The sequence below is a fragment of the Colletotrichum chrysophilum genome (genome assembly GCF_026319265.1).
Source record: "Colletotrichum chrysophilum strain AFK26 chromosome Unknown scaffold_100, whole genome shotgun sequence".
Taxonomy (NCBI): Eukaryota; Fungi; Ascomycota; class Sordariomycetes; order Glomerellales; family Glomerellaceae; genus Colletotrichum; species Colletotrichum chrysophilum.
In genome coordinates, this window is record NW_026517387.1 from 75,062 (window position 1) to 96,718 (window position 21,657).

A 21,657-nucleotide genomic window follows, 5' to 3' on the forward strand; every position below is an offset into this window, starting at 1 on the left:
TTCCGGCGGGATGATTGGTCAGAGTCAGGATTTCTGGGGCTGATTGCTTGTCTTACCCCAGATCCAGCACAGATCCAGGGAGAGCTCTGCTCTTATCTCCCAGGCGTACCCCAGACCGCCTTCTGTCACAATAAAGTTCTTTTTTGTTCATCAGCTCTTCGTGTCTTCTTCCAGACATATAAGAAGCCCGCCATTGATACTCTTCCGTCCGCCGTTGTTGATTCTTGGGAGAGCGATGAGCTGTTCATCGATCCGGCAGCTCGCCCTGCTACGTGGGGCGCCGGCTCAACGCGCTTTAACGCGGGCTGGACAGAGCACTTTCATCGCTGGCCGCCGAGCTCCCTCGACTCTCAACACGAAGATATCACGACATGCGGCGAGGCCAATCCAGTCTACGGTATGTTTGGGCATTCAATCGCAGCGATTTCTAAGCAGCACCGCTCGGAGGCGCAATGCTGCCGAGGATGAAGAGGAGACGGGGAGCTACAGCGAGGCCGACCACGAGCATGCCGTCATCTCAACGTTTGACCTGTTCTCCATCGGCATCGGCCCGTCATCTTCTCACACCGTTGGTCCGATGCGTGCTGGCAACATTTTTGTTGCTGATTTGGCAGAGGCGAATCTCTTGAACAAGGTCAACAAGATTCGGGTTTCCATTTATGGCAGTCTGGCGCTCACCGGCGAGGGCCACATGACACCCTCTGCCCTGTTGCTCGGTCTTGAGAGCGCGGATGTCGAGACAGTCGACACGGCCTACGTTCCGGAGAGGTTCACTGAGATCAAGAACACAAAGAAGTTATTCCTAGGGCACGGACTGGCAGACGGCAAGGGTAAGGAGGTTGACTTCGACTACGAGCGTGACTTCGTCTGGGAATGGGGCCGCAAGCTGCCAACACACAGTAACGGCATGCGCTTCACAGTCTTCGATGCGGATGGGTACGTCTTGGCGACCAACGACATGTTCAGCGTCGGCGGTGGCTTCGTTGTCAACGGCGCCTTGTCAATCAACCCCGATGTCTCATCCTCATCCTCATCGTCCGTCGCCCGCGTGGACTCGCCCGACCCGTCATCAGAGGATACTGCTGGTAGACATCCGGTGGATCTGGCAGAGAACCTCTTCTACAAGGAGATCAGACGATCCGATGCCGCGGGAGACCGTCGGACAGGCGCCGAAGTCAGGCCCGAAGTAACGGACGACACGGCTCTTTTGGGGAACTCATCAGACAACCTTTCACCGGTTGCATCTGAGGGAAATGGTGTCAACATCTCAGAAAATCCCGAGAATACGAGCGAGTCGGGCAGCCAGGGCCCTCGGTACCCGTTCCGAGACGCAACGAGCCTGCTCTCGCTCTGTCGCAAGCACAACCTCACAATTGCTCAGCTCGTCTACGAAAATGAAAAGAGCCACGGCTACACGGATGAGGAAATCTACCATAAGCTTCTCAAGATCTGGCAGGTGATGGACACCAGCATCTTGGAGAGCGTGCAGGCGCCGCTTGACACCAAGCTGCCGGGGTCCCTGAAGCTCCATCGGCGCGCACCCGCACTCTATCGGAGACTGACCCGAGGCTTGTATTCCACCGCCGGCCAGACGTCGCCCAATCCCAACGAGCAGAAGAGCGACGGCAAGAATATCCAGTTCATTGGTTCCTCAGGGTTGGCAGCATCCAACAAAACCCCTGCGACGATTGGCGACAGTAAGTCTAAGACGAGCGTCGGCCTCGGCCCGGGCCGAAGGTCGCCTCCGCGCGTGCTGGGCTCCCTCGACCACCCCATCACCCCGTCTCCCTCGCGCCGGACTACGTTCCCCACGATGGACTATCTCACGGTCTACGCTATCGCGGTCAATGAGACTAACGCAGCGGGCGGTCGCATCGTGACGGCGCCTACCAACGGCGCTGCCGGTATCATCCCCGCCGTGCTGAAGTACACCATCGAGTTCATCAGCGACGACCCGGAACGGGATATCCCGACGTTCCTCCTGACTGCCGCTGCCATCGGCATGCTCTACAAGCGCGGCGCAACCATCTCGGCGGCCGAGGGCGGGTGCATGGCGGAGGTCGGCGTGGCTTGTTCCATGGCCGCGGGCGCCTTCGCGGCGTGCATGGGCGCGAGCCCCGAGGCCATCGAGCAAGCTGCCGAGATCGGCATCGAGCACAACCTGGGTCTGACCTGCGATCCCATCGGCGGCCTCGTGCAGGCGCCGTGCATCGAGCGTAACGCTCTGGGTGCCATCAAGGCCATCTCCAGCGCCAACCTCGCTCTGAGCAGCGAGACGGGCACGCAGAAGGTGAGGTTGGACGACGCCATCCGCGCGATGCGTCTGACCGCCAAGGGAATGAGAAATGAGTTCAAGGAGACTAGTTTGAGTGGTTTGGCGACGAGCGTGCCTTTCAACATCCCAGTCAGTGTTCCTGACTGTTGATTTTGTGCTTGATCTGGACAATGATGAATGGGAGCTTTGGTTAGACTTGGAAAACTTGCAAAACAAAAATGCGGGAATCATAGAATTGGGATTTTATTTACACTGGGTTTCAACGAATTAACGGTAGATTTGGATCATACAATCGAGCTTCCACTGCTCTCAGCCGGCTCTGCCACAGGTGCTCATTCCGGCACTGCCTTTGTTTGGTGTGAAGATTCACATAGACAACCTTTACCTTCTTCAAAGCAGCAACGAGCAAAAATGAATGATGACAACCACGAGATTCGAACTCGTGCCTCTTTCGAGACCAGAATGCTATCCTCTTGGAGGATGAAGCGAACGCTTGAGTCTGGCGCCTTAGACCGCTCGGCCAGATTGCCCACATGCCTGATTAAGCAACAGGATGCCAGAACCGTGCTGCGAGGTCCACCAAGAACAGTCAGGAATGGAGACAGCCGCTAGCGAAATAGGATCCGCTGCTGATGGGTCAATCGCATTATGCAGGTCTTACGAAAACTTTTAGAATTTAGGAGGTAACAGAGATCTATTGAGAATCATCCATGCTGCTCAACATGTAGAGTATGGGCCTGTCACAACTACACACAGCGGGTACCCGACAAGATTGCTCGCAGCTCACTCCTTGTCTTCGAGACCAACAAGCTTCAATGAATCTCTCCACAGTCGTCCCTCACTCTCCTCATCATACACCCACGAGGCATGGTATTCACTGTCAAACTGGCCGCATCCCTCGACCTCGGGAATCGCCTCTGTGCAGTTGGTGAGGTATCTACCTCCCTTGTTGGCCCATTCCTTGCCAACTGCAGCCAGCACCGTAGTCGCAGCCCCCTGTTCCGGGGACTTCATCTGCTTCTTCATCTCGGGGCTGCTCAACAAAGCATCAATCTCCGCCTTGGGGAAGTTGACGGAGAGCGGCGTGTCAATGACACCAGGGTGGAGACTCGTCGCGTGCAGACCGCGAGACCCGTAGCGCCGCTCGATCTCGTTGGCCATGTAGATGTTGGCAGTCTTGGACTGGGCGTACGACATCATTGGCTCGTAGCCTCCCTTCTGGAAGTTGTAGTTGTCGGACGCGTTGATACCCTTGAATCGGTGGCCGGCAGAAGCAACGTTGACGACTCGGGAGGGGAACTCCGGAGTCGATGCCGCCAGGAGAGCCGGCTTCAAGAGCTGGAAGAAGAGGAAGTGGGAGAGGTGGTTGGTGCCGAATTGCATCTCGTGGCCGTCCTTGGTGAATTCGAGAGCTTGGATGGCCGCGATGCCGGCGTTGTTGATGAGGACGTTGACCTTGTCGGTCTTGGAGAGGATGGCTGCAGCGGCAGCGCGGACGGAGTCCAGAGATCCTTGATCCATCTGGATGATTTCCATGCGAGACGGGTCAAGGATGTCGGCGAGGGCGGTCTTCGCCTTGGCTACGTTCCTCGCAGTGAGGAACAGCTTCGCGCCGGTGGCCGCGATAGCACGGACGGTCTCGATGCCGATGCCTGATGAAGTTCCCGTGATGACAAAGACCTTTCCCCCGAGCTTGCCTTCTAGTCCTTCGTCTTTGATGATCTGCAATGCTGTTGGGCGAGCATCGCCCGTTCCCTGAGGGTCGGCATGGGCCTCAGCGTAGCGGGACATATTTGAAGCTTTGACTGATTTGTATGTGGTTCAGAAATTCGTCGATGAGAGTGTTGGAGAAAAAATGAGATTCTTCTTATTGCTACTAAAGATGATGATCTAGAATTCAGGGTAAAAGTTCGACTATGAATCGTCTTTATAGGTGCGACCAGATGGAAGCAGTACTGAGACGAAGTCTCCAAGGCCCCCACAAGATACACATCTCCAAGTTCCAAACTTCTTTCCCCACAGAGCTGTTCATTCTTGATTAACAAACCGTCCGAATGTTGAAGCCTTCGAGTGTACCATACTCATGGCCAGTGCTCTTACATGAATCGCGCAAAGTCCGCCCGTTATCCCCCGGGAATCCACCATTGTCTCCAGTCTTTCACTTCTCGCCTTGCAAAAATATGCCCTTCGAATCAACGAGCATAACGAGGAATTCGGGTTGGCATCGGGCTTCTTCAGATGCCAAGGCGGCAGTGACATTTTCACAGCAACATGGCTGACCTAAACTGCCGTTTAAAGCTTGAAGAGCGGATGCTGTGGGTCCAGGTCGCCGTTCGTGATAACGTTGCCAAGCGTCCACAGCGGAGTTCTGACAAACCGGCTGACTTGAATTGCCGTTTCGGGCGAGCCGGGCTCCGGCGTGCACTCCGCCCGCCGCGTCACGTTGTCGCTGACAGACCTGGCTGACCGTTTTTCCCCTTTTGGGTTTGGCTGACCCCCATCATATCGCCAGCTTCATCAACATTTTGATGAAATCGAGGGGCAAGCTGAGATTCTAATTCTAGCGAGAGTCTAGCCCGGCTGCTGCCCTCCCCGACGCAGTGATGAGTTCGCTTGAAAATCAGCCCGCCGCGGGAAGCGCGCAAACCGCGGAAGACAGGAAACAGAGAAAGAGAGTACAGAACCGGTTAAACCAAAGAGCACGCAGTAAGTCTGTTTGCATGCTCGAGTTGGGCTCTAGAAGTCATGCGATATCACAATGACGGCGCTGACCGGTAGCTGCAGGGCAACGTCTCAAAACAATTGCTGCCAATGCTACCCCAAGCCGGCGACCATTCCGAGTTGATCGCTGGCGATTGGGGGATGATGCACAGCCATATCAGGCGATAACGGCCTCATTAGAAGAACTGGGAACCCCTCCGAGTCAGCCTACGGACTTGGTTGTTTCCTCGCAGGAGCCGCGGGAGCAATCATCAGACATTGAGGTCATAACCCTTGACGAGACTGACCGTGACGCTTTTTCGGCGAAGCTTGACTCGTCCAAAGCCTTCGCTACAACACTCTACGCGGATTTCTTGCTCCATCTTATTGAGCACAATGTTTTCCGAGCTTTCGTATCTAACGCCAATCTTCTCGATGTGACAACGGCAATAGCATCTCCTCGGAATCTTCCCAAAGATGGATGGCTTGCCCCACCGGTAATCTATCAAGGCGACATGCGTTGCACAATCACATCAACCATACACCAAATCAATCCCAACATGCCCAAGTCTCTCCACCCAACTCCGGCTCAGGCAACAGACACTCATAGCTTTTGGATTAACGTGATCCCATTTGCACGAGTCCGGGATAATCTCATTCGCTGGGAGGCTTGCTTCGATCACAACGAATTCCTCAGGGATCTCCTGGGGTCAGTGATTCGCGCAGCCGCGGCTAAGCGGCGCAGGGAAGGGGGGATTTTATCATCATCAAGTTGTCCTTTGGTCATAGAGGACTCTGCAGATGATCCATCAGTCGGAAGGAATGGCTTCGTTGTCTGGGGCGAGGCGCACGATAAGCGGAACTGGGAGGCAACCCCTGGCTTTCTCAAGAAGTGGTCATGGGCCGTCGAGGGTTGTGACGAGATAGTTGAGATCAGTAACAACTGGAGGATTATAAGAGGTGAAGAGCCAATTGCATTGTCATCAGGGCCCGCATGCACCTCATAAAATTTGTTCGTTGTAGATTGAAGGCGTTTGGGTTACGCGTGCTACTTGAACGGCAAGCTCTGAATGATGAAGACGTTAGATTCATATATTTACCGACCATACTCATCTTTTCATCTCCGATGAGTCGGAAGAAGCCTCTCGAAGCTCATTTTATCGACACGAGGTTGGGCACGTTCTGGGGTCGCTGCACATAAACGGCGAGGTAACAAATATGAGCCCGGTCCAACTCGACCCTACAATTGAAAGAAGTTAACAGCTCTAAGTTGTAATGGGGCTCTCACTATGAGAGATGCAGATACAACTGGTCAGCCCTATCTTGGCAGGTACAAAGACTCCCCGGAGTCTCTGCCGGCTGGAATGAATGGTCGGCATCCCACGTGGGTACACTCACCATCGCGGTGACAGACCACATCGAAACATATAACGACAAGGCCCGGGCCGAGGTTTATAGACCAATGTCACCTAAATTTTCGTAATTTTCCGGTTCGCATAGCTTATCCGCTCAAGCTTCTACCCAACGGATACCGCTGATCTTATCCGGTCATGGGCTTCATGCGGGCCGTTGGGAGAGCTGCGAGCTTGTGACAGGGGTTATGTGGAAAGCAGCTTCAACACCAAGCTGGCCTTGTAAGATCATGGGACTTGGCGTTCCAATCGATCTCCTGCGCACAGTCTTTGGGAAACGATTTAAGCAAAACGACCTGCAATCTGTGTGACGTGAAGATCTTGGTGTTTGCTTCAGTCGTTCGGAATTACGAGCGACACCGCTGAATTTGACGCCTTGGCGTTGGGTCGCACCCCGCTTGTCAATCGGTGCTGCACTCCGCTATTGATGCCCGCTTGGATACAACTGAGGCTTTTGAGGTTAGCTGGGCTTGGCAACCCAGCAAGGTGGGATCTGAGTCTTTTTTTTGCTCCTTTTTCTGTCCATCTTGATACTCGGAGAAACCTATCTCAGTCCGAAATGTCAGTGGTAACTGCTGTTTTTGTGAATCGCAAAGAGCAGGGAAACACCATCGATGTCTCGTGAACTCGGCATTCTTCCCCAGACCCCGCACCCCGCATTCAGAATCCGTTCTGCATCCTGCATCCTGCGTCTTCCCCTTTCCACCCACACTGCGTCATGTGACATCGGCCAAACCCCTGTTCTAGACTGTTGAGAAAGCGGATATGCACTCCCAGGCACACACGTAATAGCTCCGGAAGGTAAGCGGACAACTGCCGCTCGGCCCATCGGGTTCGCCAGTCAATTGACCATGTTCCCTGCTCCAGTCTTCGTCCGGATGCTTGGTCTAGAGATCGACAGTCAAGCGAGATGTCCGCCCTCTACCCCTCAGGCCCCGGTCGTGATGGCTGGGAAGGCTCGGCATTGCGGGCTCACGGAGCTCGTCATCTTGGCAGCCGTTTATAAAAGCTCCCAGGTCGGATCGATCTGGCCAAGACTTCCGGCCCCGAGAGGTTACGCTCCCAGCTCAGCCAAGAATCCGTCAACAACATGGCTTCCTCTAGACTTGCTTCCGGCCTTGCCCTGCTCAACGGTCTTGGCCTTCTGTCGGGTGTTCGTGCGCAGTCGAACAGGACCTTGCCAGAGGCTGCCCAGATCATCGATCAAAAGAGCTTCAACGTCCTGGAGGAGGTGCTTCCTCCTTCTGAGGCTAATGCCACTACCGTGAGTCTCAATGCGCAATGTTCATCAGTCCGAGACTAACATAATATTAGACGTTCCTCTGGCCTGGTGTCACCCAGGAGTCTCTCAAGGCGAAGCCATTCCACGTCTACGATGAGGAATTCTACGACATTATCGGCACCAACCCCTCGCTGACTCTGATTGCCACCTCTGAAAATGACCCCAACTTCCATGAAGCTGTGACATGGTGGGTTCAGAGTTCGATTATTGCCGGTGCAAGCCCGAAACTGACGAGTGCAGGTATCCTCCCACGGAAGAGGTGTTTTTCGTCCAGAACGCCGGCTCTCCCGATGCTGGAACTGGTCTGAACAAGTCCTCCATCGTTCAGAAGATCTCCCTTGCGGATGCCGAGGCTTTGAGAAACGGCACTCTCGGCACGGAGGAGGTTACAGTACATGTTGTTCCTTCAAATCCTCAGGTCATCAACCCGAACGGTAACTCTTCCACATCAATTGATCACAGCTTTGCGCTTCAGAGACTAACGCAACCTAGGCGGAACCAACTACAACGGCAACATCATCTTTGCCGGCGAGGGGCAAGGAGACCGCATCCCCTCTGCTTTGTACCTCATGAACCCTCTTGAGCCGTACAACACGACCTGTATGTGATCAACGTCTTGCATTGAATCGGCCTGGGTGACGGACCTCAGCTAACCCTCGTTCCTGCTAGTGCTCGTCAACAACTTCTTTGGCAGACAGTTCAACTCCCTTAACGATGTGGCCGTCAACCCCAAGAACAAGGACATTTACTTCACCGACACCCTGTACGGTTACTACCAGTACTTCCGCCCTGAGCCTGGCATGCGAAACCAGGTTTACCGCCTGAACCCTACTACTGGTGCTCTTACCGTTGTTGCCGATGACTTCGTCCTACCCAACGGTAAGCTTCTTCTACTAGTGAAACCTTTCAATGAAAGCTCATGCATTCTAACTCCTTGTGTACAGGCCTCACGTTTTCTCCCGAGGGTGACTACGCCTACGTCACGGACACTGGTATCAGCCGCGCTCTCTTCGGCATGAACCTGACTCAGCCCGCATCGATGTAAGTCATCATGATTCCCGCTGCCTGCCTCATCATCGACTCACGCCCACATGACAGTTACCGATTCGATGTCAAGGAGGACGGCACCTTCGAGAACCAGAAGACCTTCGCCTACGTCCACGCTCGTGTCCCCGATGGTAAGTTTCCTTGGATCTGGCGCCAAAGCGGTCAACAAGTCAGCGCATGAACCCCGCAACTAACGCAAAACCCACAGGCATCCACACGGATTCCAAGGGCAACGTCTACGCCGGATGCAATGACGGCGTGCACGTCTGGAACCCTTCTGGAAAGCTTCTTGGAAAGATCTATACCGGAATCGTCGCTGCGAACTTCCAGTTTGCCGGCGATGGTCGCATGATTATCATGGGCAAGACGAATCTGTTCTACGCTACACTTGCGGCCTCGGGTGCCCCCCTGTATTTCTAGATGGTCTGACTTTGATTAAGACAATTTCACTGGCTCACAGTTTTGAGGATTGAAGGCTGAGATATTGAATACGCTTGGTATAATTAAGGAAAACCAAATGAAAGTAGATTGTTGGGAACTAGGGATGAATAGAGTTGGAGAAGAAAGACAATCAGCAAACGATTGTATGGCCTTTGTCCTCTACCAGAGTTTTAATTAGGTTGCTCCTAATGTACTCGGTTGACACAGGCGGCCTTACAGCTGTTAAGAACGCTTGAAGGTAGATATTGAAAAGAGTTGTCTCAGTGATTCAAACTTTTAATAGTGAAGGTGTTGAAGGTGCTATTGGGGGAGGCAAACTACTGCCATTCGTCCCCATCCCGCCGTACTTGCTGCCGCATTGCTAAGAAACCTGTAGTCTACTTGAGGTGTGCAGCAATGTGTGATGCTCTTATTATCTCCTACTTCTTCTTGGTAGCTTCAAGCAGCTCTTCGCCAGTGTATTGCTTGTATCGAATATGTTTGACTTCTTTGAAACGTGAAATTGCCAGAATGGTTGCGGGGTCGAAAAGCCCATGATATGTCGGTACAACCTCCTTCAGATTGTCTGCATACGATATGCTTGTGTCAAAGAGCCTCGAGCATCTGGTTGTTGTAGCAGGTCGCATACACGCTGGAGATGGGCGTCGAATTCCTCCTTGGTCATCAGGGCCGGGTTGATAATGTAGACGTCCTCGATGATTCGGTCACCGCGTCTGAATTTCTGGAGTTTGCCGAACGTTCTTAATTGTAACCAGGCAGGTTCAAATGTGTCCAACCTCCGTTTCGGCGACACATATGCCTGAGAGCTTTGGCACATGGGCGTTACTGTGGGTGGGCATATTATGGTGTGATAGTCGAAGTCAATGAGCTCGCGGTAAGCGTACTCCGAAATCGACATGCCGACAGAGAGGATAATGAAGCTATGTGTCCCATTCAAAGCTTCAAATCGCCGAGGCATCAAAGGAGCCAGGAAATATGATATCCAAGCTAACTGACGAAAGATCCAACCAAATGTCAGTATATTAACTTGTCCCATCATTGTTTCTGAAAGTTTGAGGCAAATGCTGGAAGAAGGTACTTTGAATGTATAACTTGATGTATGAGGAGAAGTGGTTAGAATTTCCAAAGAGGCTCCAAAGTAATACGTGCCTCTTTTTGTAAATTTGTTGTTTTTAATTATCTCCGATTCGTACCAGGACAATCTGCGTCACACCTTTACAGTCGACGCGGGGCCCATGTCTTGTGGACGGCCAAACATTCATCTCTTTCCTGCCAACTGTCTATTTCATGTCTCAAGAAGAAGCCAGCAGGGTATGTAGATGAGTTTGAGTTCTGGGACCGATGAGACAGGTCTTCGCCAGCTCTGTGGTGGCTTCTTGAAGCGGTGTCTTAACGTCCTAAAAAAGTTTCAGCTTGGGAATGAGCCAAGGAGCGTTCAGTGGTAGGCCGTCTGGCCCAGAATCTGAATCCTTGTGCCATTCCAGTCTGAATCCTGGTAACGGCAGCTAGTAGCGAAGTGTCCCATCACAGGAAAACCGAGAAATGGGAATACGTAAGCAAGTAAACCAGTGTCTTCTAAAAGCCAGGGAAAAACGGTATCTCAAAGTGATTCCACAAAAGTGTGCTTGTGGTAAAATGGCCTTCATGGCCAGCAGGGTAGTGAGGAGTCTGAGGACCTTGGTAACTCTGGCCTGTAGTATACACTAAGGCACCAGCCAGACCCATGCCCGGTTGTCAAATAATTCCGGGCAGATTTATTAATAAATTTGAATCCTCAGAAGATTAACAATTATTGGAATCGATTTCCACCCACCCTTAGATTAAGCCACTCCGCTGGCTTATTTATTACCTTTGGACCTCTTCTCACCATATGTCATCACCGCACAATGGTAAATTCTTTGGCTAATATGACCACCGGCGAGCTGGCCTGCCGCATCAGTGACTCGGAATGGTTGTGGCCACGCGTCTTGTGGCTACGCATCACTTCCTTATGGGGGTTTCTCAACATCTTTTTCGCGCGGATTACCATCTCACTCGCACGCATCAGCATCTCATATTTTCCTTCACGACCCATTCTCACTCTCCTGCGATGGATAGGAGCCACGTCAAACATTCCAGAACTTTTACGGGTCAAATTCAACAACAAAGACTGCGTATCAAGGTCCCCGTATGGCATCTGTCTTGTGGAGCTTCTTTTGCTGGGCATTTTACTCATCTTTGGCCTACGTTTTGCCATTTCTACCACAAGGTTGCCTACCTTTCAACGCACTCCTGAGGCTTATGCTTTCATCTATTTCATCGGCATGGGCTGTCCTGGCCTGTGGTTGGCCATACTGTGGTGGTCCTGTCTGGTTACCTGAACTAGGCAGCCCACGTATATGAGAAATCTAGGAATCCATCATCGAGTTAGAGACTCAAGTTATCACCTTTTTGAGACTTGTTCACGCTAACCTTCGGACTCCTAGACTATTCAGTTTGATCTTGGGTGCAGGAAGAGGTCCTACGCTCAATCTCACGAGTTCCTCAAATGGTTCAACACAGGATGACATAACAGTGTGTACGGGTCAATAATACCAGGCAAATGGCACATAGATATCTCTGGAACAGAGCCGTTCAAGTTTCCAGATGTAGGTAGGCTAGGTTACTCTCAGAAAGCAATTTTTCAAGATTTCACCTCCGTGGGCGGGCTTCTCGATCTCAAGACTCCAGACGCCTCGTGCCATAGGGGTACGAATATTTTGCAGATGGCTGCTATCCTGCGCTGTTGCCTGCCTGTCTTTGACTGACCGTTGGGAATTGGCATCAAATCCAATTCAGCGGCTTTTCCCAATTCGGGCGTTGAAACACTATTCCTAGCCAGCTATAAACTTCAGGCGGCCATGAATTTGTGCTATGAACCCAATAATGCCCGTGCAGACGCTGGATCTCCTTAAATTCGGCCAATTCAATCAAAAGTCATTCGTGGAAGCATTGCAAGGTGACCATGCATATTGATTTTGTGGTAAATCTAGGAAATCCACGTTCTGGTAAGGTCAGTCACCGACATCAACTTTCTCGCGGCCCGAAATGCGTCTAGAGAGCCATCTGTAAACGCACTTCGAGAATACCCGAAGCCAACTATTATGCCGAAAGAAACCAGAATCGCGATAGAGATCTCAAGAGTGGAGCAAATGAACATTCTGGAGCTTTTGGAAATGTATCGGTGAATGGGAGTTTGCAGTCCTGCCTTTCTAATGATTGACGACTTACTAATTTTCAGCTCGGTTCTGTTGGCTGGCAGTAGCCCGTTGGTGGCTGGCGCTCCCGACAAGCTGTGCGCCGCCAAGTGATCATCGCGACCGCGGGTTCCCCAAGCTCGAACAAGGCCTTCCCTGCAGGTAGGAGTGGGACATGTCAACACCGTTGTCCAATCAGAGAACGCCGCGTCGGATGACGTAGGCAGCCACTTGCGCACTCATTTGCACTGAGAGTTGCGTCCAGGCGATTGCAAGACCAATGTGGACTTTAAACCGACGACGACCTCGTTCCTACGGTACCCCTCGAGCCTGGCGGCCACTACAAAAATGCCAGAATCACAGCAGTCGGCGTGGTCATCACGCGTCGATGTCGTTCTTCGCCCTGTCGAGCGACCGGTCAGCTACCTAACGCGCGCCGGCATCGCCGCATCGTACCCTCTGCGTGGTATCTGGTACTTTCTGCGAAACAAGGAGTTCTACCCGCACTTCCTCAGCCGATTGCTACCGCTATCCATCATATCCTTCCTGGTATATTCCATACTCTTCACCTTTGCCTTCCTGCCGCAATTCGCGTTCTTGGCCATCTTCCACGGCTGGGGCGCATGGGTCAACGCGGTGGTGCTTGTCCTGGGAGAGGGAGTGGTGATTATCCAGGGTCTGTTTGAGGGCTTCTTTGTCGACGAATGCCGAGTCGACGTCTTCGATGTGAGTCTTCCATGCAAGCCAAAAACGAGCATTACCAAGTAAAACTAACGATGCGTGCTAGGCCACCCTCATCAAGAAGTCCCATACCGAGCTCGTTGCCCCGCACCGAATTCTCTTCCCCGACGCCCCGACCGCAGTCAAGATGCTTGGCAAGCCAACGACCTCTGCCATCTACACGCCCTGGAGCATGGTCCAGATCATCGAACTGATCATCTTTCTCCCCCTCAACTTCATCCCGGTGGTCGGCACGCCGGCGTTCATCATCATCACGGGCACGAGACTGGGCAAGCTTGCTCACTACAGATGGTTCCAGCTGCGGGGTCTGAGCAAGAAGGAGTCCAAGAGGGAGATATCGTCGAGGACATGGGAGTACGTGTGGTTCGGCACGGTGGCTATGCTTCTTGAGCTTGTGCCGGTGCTGTCCTTTTTCTTCCTGCTCACAACATCGGCGGGCGCGGCACTCTGGGCGGCGAGAATGGAGGACGAGAAGAGGAGGGAGGCCGTGGAGAGCTTGGTTGGAGAGCCGTTGCCGCCGCCGCCTCCCTACGAAGATGACCCGGTCTAGACTGGAGAAGTACATTCCTTATTTCGAATACCAGCAAGCAAGCAATCAATTGACTTCAATTCAACCTCTACCACAGCCCTCCTGCATGCAGCCATTCTGTGCTAAGCCCACCTCATCGGCGAGGTCATCGCCAGCCACTCACCAAACCCAGGACCACCGGGCTCCTGCTTCTGTTCTTCCTCCTTCTCCAACGCGGTGACCTGCCCTGCCCAAACGCGATTCTCTCCTTCCATCTGTCTTCCTGCCTTCGCGCCTCATTTCTCCTTCCTTCCTACCAAGGCCAGATTCCAGCCTGTTCCATGGCTGATAAGGAAGTGGGGAGCAGCTCTTTCCTGGGAAGGCACCGGACTTGTCTCCTTCCCGGCTTGACTTGGGTACAGTGCATGTGCCTCGCCGCGGCTGCCACCCCGACCAACCTGTTTCCCTTTGCGCGCTTCCTTCCTGCCCGCTTCTCTTGCGATACGGTGAGTCCATGGGACTGGTGAGGCGAGGACCTTCCCACGGAAGTCGTGCCTCCCTCAACAACTGGTCAACTTGCGGAAGGCAACGACCACTCTTGCCCCACTGGTTTCGAAACCAGGCCACCTGACTGACTGAACCATTCCAGGCGGTCCTGTTCACAGTCACATAAGCGACAGGTACTTGCCAACCTTTTCCGGAGAGCAGTTGCAATCCTCAATGGGCAGTCGCATGGTCAGACCGGTGAGGACTTCATGTGCCTCTGGAGGACGCCATATGGTGCCGCATTTGATCATGACCGATGGCTACGACATATCTGCTATGGACGAAGTTCTCCCTCCCCAAGTATGCTCGCCTCCGTCGGCTCTTCACTGGCCTGCAAAGTCTATGATTGTGCGCTCTGGCTTTCGTTGCTGTTTGACATGATGTCCAACCTTCTTTTCTCCTTCCGTGAGCTGGTGCTTGCCCGGCTCACGTCCTTCGTATGCCCCGCCGTGCCTTCCATCTACCTTAGAGTGTGAGGCTGGCAACTGCAGTGCGCTCCTCCCGAAAGCTTCCTTCCCAGAACTTTCAGACTGCAAGATCGAGGAAGGAGGTCCCTCCTGCCTCTGCCTCTGCCTCTGCCCCTCGATCACTCCCCCTCCCCCATCTATTTAAATCCCCTCTCTCTCCCATCATCCTCTGACCTCTTCTCTTCTTCATCCCATCCTTCATTTCTGGCGCCCGCCCTCGTTTGTCTCTGTCTTTTCTGTCGTCTTCGTCCTTTGTCTTCGTCCTTTGGCGTTCTTCTTCGTCCTTCGTCGTCCTTTAGCGTCCTTCAGCGTCTTCGTCGACATGCGAGCCCGAGTCATCGGCGGCCTCGCGGCCTTGGGCGTTGCCCTGGCCTCAACCTGCCCTACCCTCACGCGGACTGTCTACATCCCCGTCGTTGCTCAGCCCACTTCTCTCCCCCCTACCACCATCACCATCGACGCCTACACCCCTGGCAGCTCTCAGTACACAGGCCCCAAGCCTTGGGAGTCTGGCCCCATCATCACGTCCACTGTCTACATCGCTCCCACTCCCGACTCCTCAATTGCCAGCATCCCCGGCAACGTCGATGGCAATCCTCCTGCTACCACCCTTACTGGCGGCCAAGTTACCCCCGGCGCTCCAGGAGGCAATGGTCAAGGAACAACGACAGTCTACACGTTCCCTGCTGGACAGACTCCTCCTTCTTTCCCCTGGAACCCTACGGACCCTGGCACCAACTCTGACGGCGTCGTCGTCTTCAGCACCACTCTGTACAACACCAGACCTGGATCGGGAGGCACTCCAACAGTCGACGCTCTCGTCACCTGTTTCACCGTCACCTTTCCCTCTGCGACGGACTCTGGCAATACCCCTGGGGCTCCCGTTGGCGGTGGCTCTGTTAGCACCGTTGTCGTTCCCACAATGGTCCCGGGCCCTGATGGCAGTCTCTCCTACTCTCTTCAGACGCTTCTTTCTTCATTCCCTCCGGGCGTTGGCAATGGTGTTCCACCTGCTACCGTCGTTACCACCACCTACACCATGCCGGCAGGTGTTCAGGACCCCACGGCAGGCACCCCCATCATCGCCACTCTGACTCTCACATTCCCTCAACCTCCTGCGACTGGCGGCTCACAGCCTCCGGCATCTCCTGGCGTTCCTGGTTCTGCCCCATCTGGCCCTGCTACCATCACTGTCATTGAACCTCCTGGCGTTTCTGGCTCTGCCCCGTCTGACCCTGCCACCGTCACTGTCATTCAGCCTCCTGGCGCCCCTGGTTCTTCTCCATCTGGCCCTGCCACAATCACTGTCATCCAGCCAAACCCCTCGTCTCCTGGCATTTCCGGACCAGCTCTTCCTGTCGGACCTTCCACCGTCACCGTCGTTCAGCCAAGCGCCTCTTCTCCAGCGGGCTCAATTGTCACCGTCTTCATGACTTCTGACACTCCTCCTGCCGGAGATGTTCCGGGCGGCCCTGGTTCCATCTTGAGTCAGACTATATCTCCGAGCGACTCCATTCCTGGTGGCTATGGCGACTCGTCTCCTTCAGCTGGCCTTCCTTCTGCGATCACAGTCACCCTTCCAGCTGGCTCCGGCTCCGGCTCTGGCTCAGACTCTGCTTCTCAGGGTCCTGGCAATGCATCGCCTGTCACCGTCACCGTCCCAGCTGGTTCTGGCTCAGATGCTGGCTCCGGCTCTCAGGATCCCGCTGGCGCAGCACCTGTGACGGTCACTGTTCCTGCTGGCTCTTCTCCTAGCAGCATTCTTGGGGGATACAGCGACCCAGCGCAAGTAACTGCTTCTCCTGGTCCTCTCGGCTCTCCCTCTGTGGTCACATTGTGGCCCACTGCCCAGACCGATGCGGCCGCACCTGCTGCTCCAACTGACGCTGCAACTGCCGTTGGCTCTGCTCAGCCTGGCGCAGCGAGCACCAGCTCTTGCACATCAACTCTTACACCGCAGCCGACCCCGACGGCAGTCAGCTCCATGGAACCCATCTCGCCCAGCCTACCGGTTCCAAGCTCGACAGAGACGAGCTCTTCTCTGCTCACAAGCACACTGGTCAACGTCATTTCGGAAGCCACAACCACCTACTCTTTCCCATTCGAGTCCCTGGTCACTTCCATTTCGGTCATCACTGTGAGCCCGGCAGACCCCGGCAACGCCGCGGGTGGCAGCCCTCCCAGCGCCAGCGTCAGTACCAGCGCCAGTACGAGTGCCAGTGCCAGTGCCAGCGCCAGCGCCAGCGCCAGCGTCATTGTGAGTGCAAGCACCATTGCCAGCGCCGGCGGCAACGTCCAGAGCTCGCTGGTTCTCAGCACCCTGGTTCAGGTAATTACGACCACGCCAACCCCCACGGCAGGAGCTGCCCTCGAGCGTCGTGCCTTCCAGAAGCGCCAGAACGCAACTGCCCCGATTTCGGCGGCGACCCCCATGTGCACGGGTACCACTGAGGTTGGGACGCTTTCCTTGGACGTAAGTTTCTTCCTTGTCTCCATTGTCGTCCGGCGTCCTTGGCCATTGCTGACAAGACTTGCAGTTTGATGACCTCTCGGTTGGCCCCGTCTACAACCCCTACCACCGCTTCTGGTTCTCGAAGGGGTTCCTCGTCGGTCCTCCCCCCTCGGACCCGTACCTGCCCTCCTCTGGCGGCCGCCTCGTCGAGTTCGTGCCTCCCATGCTCTCCAACACGACTGGGTTCTCTGGCGACACCGCTCAGATTGGCATGGGCAAGACGGCATCATCTCCGTGCTTCCAATTCGACTTCTACGGCATCAATCTCGGCTGCGACTCTCGCATCGCCGGCCAGCTCTGCGAGTTCACGTTCACGGGCTACCAGTGGAACGCTACACAGAGCAACGAGACGGAGTTCGCCAGCCAGACTGCCTGGGTGCCTTCCTGCCCTGCGATGAAGGAGTGCCCTCTCACCGTTTTCAAGGCCACTGGCTTCTCTGGTCTGAGCTCCATCACCGTCACACTTCGCGTGGATGGCCAACCTCGCACCTGGTGGGCCGACGACCTCCTTGTCGGCTGGAGCAAGAACGACTGCGAGTCCGCTACCTGTCGCCAGCAGACTGGAGTGGACGCTGTCACCATTGACAATGGCCCCGTCTGGTACTGGACCTCCTTGGGCATGAGGCTTTTGAAGCCATCTCGGGTCAGCAAGCACCTTTGATCTCGCGGAAGAGTGATTGATACGACTGGGCAGTGATGATTTGAAGGATTTCTTGGGAGACTCGCGAAAGTCGGAGCATGAGAAAGGAGGAAATGGGCCACTTGCACCTACCTGATGTATGTTACTAGCATGTCAAATGAATTGTTTTGGAGGTCCATTGCTTCTGTTGTCTCTGTCCTTCGTCGTCCTTCGTCGTCCTGTTCTTCGTCGTCCTTCGTCGTCCCGCTTCGTCGTCCCGCTTCATCTTACTACATTGTCTTGCTCTCGCGCCGTACTTCTGGGTGCTCTTGACTTGATCTTCCTGCTTCAGTGCCTCGCCGTTCTGCCTTGCTGTCCACGTGGAATGACAGAATCATGGTCTTGTGAGTGAGACACAGACTGTGTCGAGCAACCCAAGTCCCCAAGTTCTCGTGGGAAGCAAACAATAAAACAGGATCGCCTACTGATCCATCGCAGCCATCATAATGCTCGTCATTACTACTATTAGACAAGTGGGCTGACCAGAAAGAACCGCGAATCGTGAAAACAAAGACAATTTGACAATCTGAGCTAGCATGCAAGTGGTATCATACAGAAGTAATCCGAACACCAATGAAAGAACATTCCACGTTGCCATCCCTTGACACGGAAGATCAAGCAACATTCTGAGCAAGTATCCCATCCGATTAATTCAATACTCCGAATCTGACTCCACCTGAGGGTCCTCGCCATCGCTGCCCATCTCCGACTCGTTGTACTCGATTTCGTCGTCGTCAGCATCGCTGTCTGCGTTCTCATTTTCGCCCATGTAGTCCAGACCGAAATCATCCAGAGGCTGATCATCTGCATCCTGTTGAACCTTCTGGCGACTGATGGGGACGAAAAGCTTGTCATTCTTCTCCGTATCAGTCTTGCGGAAGAAAGGGTGGGTAGTCTGGAGAGGCTTTCCCTGGGCGATGAAGCCCATAGGGGTAGAGACAAAGTCCTGACCACGGCGTCGAGCAGCAAGCCATTCTTGGCAAAATGTCAATGGACGAGGTGTCAGACCAGTCTTGGCTGGCTTGGACGACGGCTTAGATTCGACTGCTCCGTCAAGCTGTGCCCTCTCCAGATCTTCATCAGAAGACTCTTCCATGTCTTCGGAAAGAGAAGTCTCGTCAATACCGAGCAGGCGGCATATCTCTGCATACTCGTCCCACTCAAAGTAGAGCCGTCCGGCGTATAATCCCAGTTCAACCCTCAACCACATTGGCGCTTCCCAGTCGTTAGCAAGAGGCGGGATACTGAGATAGTCAAGTTTGCCGAAATGCAGCATCTTGCGGGTGACGGGGGCCGAGTATAGAATGAGATGTGTCATATGCTTGGGGCCCTTGTTTCTGATAAGAGGCAGAAGCATCTCGGCTTCCTCGGGGACAACGACGAGAGCGACACCAGTGACATCGCTCCAAAGAATCCAATTCACATTGCGCTGTAAATCACTTGTCAGAACTGCCGCCAACATGAAAGCTTTGCGGAATGTACTTACCAGGAAATTGTCATTTGTCAAGTCGAAGGTGAGCTTGATTGTTCGCTCGAATTCTGTGGAAACGAACAGCCGTGCCTGTGTTGATCGATCGGCAACCTTGAACTTTTTGCCCGTACCCGTCTTTGCCAGCGACTTGAGAACTGGCACGAAGCTCTGAGATCCAGCGGGAATTCTTCCGTTCAATGCGAACGACTCAATATCTTGAGCAAGACCCGGGAACGACAGCGCTGGGTAGTGCTGGGGCTTTTTGACTTGGCGAACAGTCTCCACTTCGAATGCCACTTCTCGCTCTTGCTCGACCTCCTGCAGAGCTGAAGCATGAACAGCCCGACCCGTATCTTGGAATGCTTTGCGTCTCGTATTGAGCTCCTTGACAAAAGATCTGATCTTCAGGTTCGAACCAGCTCGGAACTCGCCAGTGCCCTTCACCTTTCGCTTGGGCTCGTACATCTGCTGCAAGCTGAACTGCTCGTTCTGCTTGATTGTGGCCAGGTAGTCTTCCCTTTGGGCCTTATCTCGCAGGAATTCGGGATGTTCAACGGTGGCCTGCATGCGCCGGCAAAAGTCGATGCCTTGGGCGTAGTAGAGGGGCTGCAATTGCTCAATGCCATCGCAAGTGTTGTCCAACAGCCAGCAAATTCTGCACACGGTCAGTGTGGTCCAGTGCATGTGTGTATCCATGTACTTACACGTCGTGAGAGTCGACAGTGGCACCAAGGGGTTTAGACTGCAAATCCAGGATGCTCTGATATACTTCTGGTGGAGCAAAGAACGTGACGGATTGGGTAGTTCCCAGCTGTCTCAGTCGCATGGCAGCTGTTGGCGATGGGTCAGCCTCTTCCCAAAACCATAACATGGGGACGGCTCCCTTCACTCACCTTGAACGGTATGGTCCTTGCTCTGACCGAGGCCGAGAGTAAGTGCGCCTCGAGCACTAGGGGGAAACTTCAGGTCCGTTCCTCGAGTATGTGCCTAGAGTCATTCAGCTGAAATTTCAACATAAGACATGACCGTCATCTTACCTCGTCCAAGTACACCAAACATCTACTGAGGTCATCCGCGTACGGCGAAGCAAGTAGTGGGGTCTTTCTGCCAGTTCTCTGAATGACCCATGGTTTGTTCTGTTCGTCAAAGAACAAAGCAGCGAAAGCTCGCTGGTCAACTTCCAGCCATTTCTTTGCAAGGGTGACATTGTCCATCTCCAGGATCTGAGCTCCTGCATCGATCAGGATATTGATGTCCCGTCGCCTGAGCTCTTGCAAAAGGTCTGATTCAGTCGCTCTTTCCCCTCCCGAGCCTTCAATCTTGCGACACTCACGAGATCGCTTATGTAGAAGGTAAGTAAGGACCTCAGCGTTCGTGTGAGATAGGCCGGGAAGGTCTTCCTGCTTGATCGTCAGAGGCAACATCGTACGATTGTCATTTGTGCCACTAAATCCAGTTGTCAGAGCCCTGGAAATCTCTTGGCTGTCTCCATTGTTTGAGGAGGGAGTGTCGACCGTGAATAGTGGAATATCCCATCCATTGGACTGAAGCTTGACTCTGAACTGCTTAGCGTGTTGAGGAAAGACGAAGTTGTTCATGAAGTAGTCAATGGTTGTCATATTGTACCGTACAGCCTTCCAAATTTCGACAAGCTGCAGATCATCATCTACGTTGATGGAGTTCCATGCTTTGAGGGACTCGGGAAACGATTCGGTGGTCTGAGTCCATTTGTCATACTCAGCCGATGGGTCATCGGACTTGAGAAGGTGCTCCAAGGACTGGGTGAGCTGCGAGACACTGATGCCGTCGTAGTAGAAAGCCAGGCATGTAAACAGAATAGCAACATCTGGATGTCCCCATTCAGACTGCTCGCTAGGAACACCCTTCGCGTGATAGGGCACAGCGATGGGGTCGCGCAAAGGGTGTAGACCGTACTGGACGTTCCATCGCTTCTTCAGAGTCATCATCAATATCCGATTCGCCAGAATTCCCCGTAAAAGATAGACTGTCTGGCGAACAGCGGGCCGATCCGGACAGAGTTGACGAATGCGCTGCAGAGTGACGTCCCGGGGTTTGCCTGTGAGGAACTCCCGAATCGCAAGACGGTCCGCCGCTTCTAGACTTTGGACCGGAAGGATCCCATCAGTACCTCTCAATACGTCAGCGGTGAGGCCGCGAATGAGTTCTTCCTCGACATCTGACCGGAGGAAGAAAAGTAGAGGAAAGCCACCACCAGGCCGTCGAACCACCTCAATCGAGTTGGGGAATGCACTCGTCAGCCCGTAAGAATGACGATCAACAAGTCGTAGAATAGCTTGAGTGACTTGCCATCGTGAAGGATGGCCATCCACAGTAGTTTGC

General features: G+C 53.8%; 6 protein-coding genes and 1 non-coding gene across 7 annotated transcripts; 4 read left to right on the forward strand and 3 right to left on the reverse strand.

Annotated features, from left to right (window-relative positions):
• Positions 1-371: 371 nt before the first annotated feature.
• COL26b_009905 (uncharacterized protein) lies at positions 372-2,425 on the forward strand (the record flags this gene model as incomplete). The annotated part of the gene is made up of 2 exons (XM_053182620.1): positions 372-397; positions 436-2,425. The coding sequence occupies 2 exons, from the start codon at positions 372-374 to the stop codon at positions 2,423-2,425; spliced, it is 2,016 nt and encodes a 671-aa protein (XP_053033428.1).
• Positions 2,426-2,694: 269 nt separating this feature from the next.
• COL26b_009906 lies at positions 2,695-2,805 on the reverse strand. The gene has a single exon. It is a non-coding gene; the product is annotated as a tRNA-Leu (tRNA).
• A 253-nt stretch (positions 2,806-3,058) lies between these two features.
• Positions 3,059-4,066, reverse strand: COL26b_009907 (uncharacterized protein; the record flags this gene model as incomplete). The annotated part of the gene is made up of 1 exon (XM_053182621.1): positions 3,059-4,066. The coding sequence occupies one exon, from the start codon at positions 4,064-4,066 to the stop codon at positions 3,059-3,061; it is 1,008 nt and encodes a 335-aa protein (XP_053033429.1).
• A 3,411-nt stretch (positions 4,067-7,477) lies between these two features.
• On the forward strand, positions 7,478-9,136 carry COL26b_009908 (uncharacterized protein; the record flags this gene model as incomplete). Its single annotated transcript, XM_053182622.1, has 8 exons — positions 7,478-7,651; positions 7,702-7,856; positions 7,910-8,103; positions 8,162-8,269; positions 8,339-8,548; positions 8,614-8,710; positions 8,768-8,847; positions 8,925-9,136. The coding sequence occupies 8 exons, from the start codon at positions 7,478-7,480 to the stop codon at positions 9,134-9,136; spliced, it is 1,230 nt and encodes a 409-aa protein (XP_053033430.1).
• A 3,584-nt stretch (positions 9,137-12,720) lies between these two features.
• On the forward strand, positions 12,721-13,663 carry COL26b_009909 (uncharacterized protein; the record flags this gene model as incomplete). Its single annotated transcript, XM_053182623.1, has 2 exons — positions 12,721-13,098; positions 13,160-13,663. 2 exons carry the CDS (start codon positions 12,721-12,723, stop codon positions 13,661-13,663), a joined length of 882 nt encoding a protein of 293 aa, XP_053033431.1.
• Positions 13,664-14,956: 1,293 nt separating this feature from the next.
• Positions 14,957-17,807, forward strand: COL26b_009910 (uncharacterized protein; the record flags this gene model as incomplete). The annotated part of the gene is made up of 2 exons (XM_053182624.1): positions 14,957-17,107; positions 17,172-17,807. The coding sequence occupies 2 exons, from the start codon at positions 14,957-14,959 to the stop codon at positions 17,805-17,807; spliced, it is 2,787 nt and encodes a 928-aa protein (XP_053033432.1).
• Positions 17,808-18,477: 670 nt separating this feature from the next.
• Positions 18,478-21,260, reverse strand: COL26b_009911 (uncharacterized protein; the record flags this gene model as incomplete). Its single annotated transcript, XM_053182625.1, has 5 exons — positions 18,478-19,254; positions 19,312-19,951; positions 20,001-20,127; positions 20,190-20,283; positions 20,334-21,260. The coding sequence occupies 5 exons, from the start codon at positions 21,258-21,260 to the stop codon at positions 18,478-18,480; spliced, it is 2,565 nt and encodes an 854-aa protein (XP_053033433.1).
• Positions 21,261-21,657: the final 397 nt, after the last annotated feature.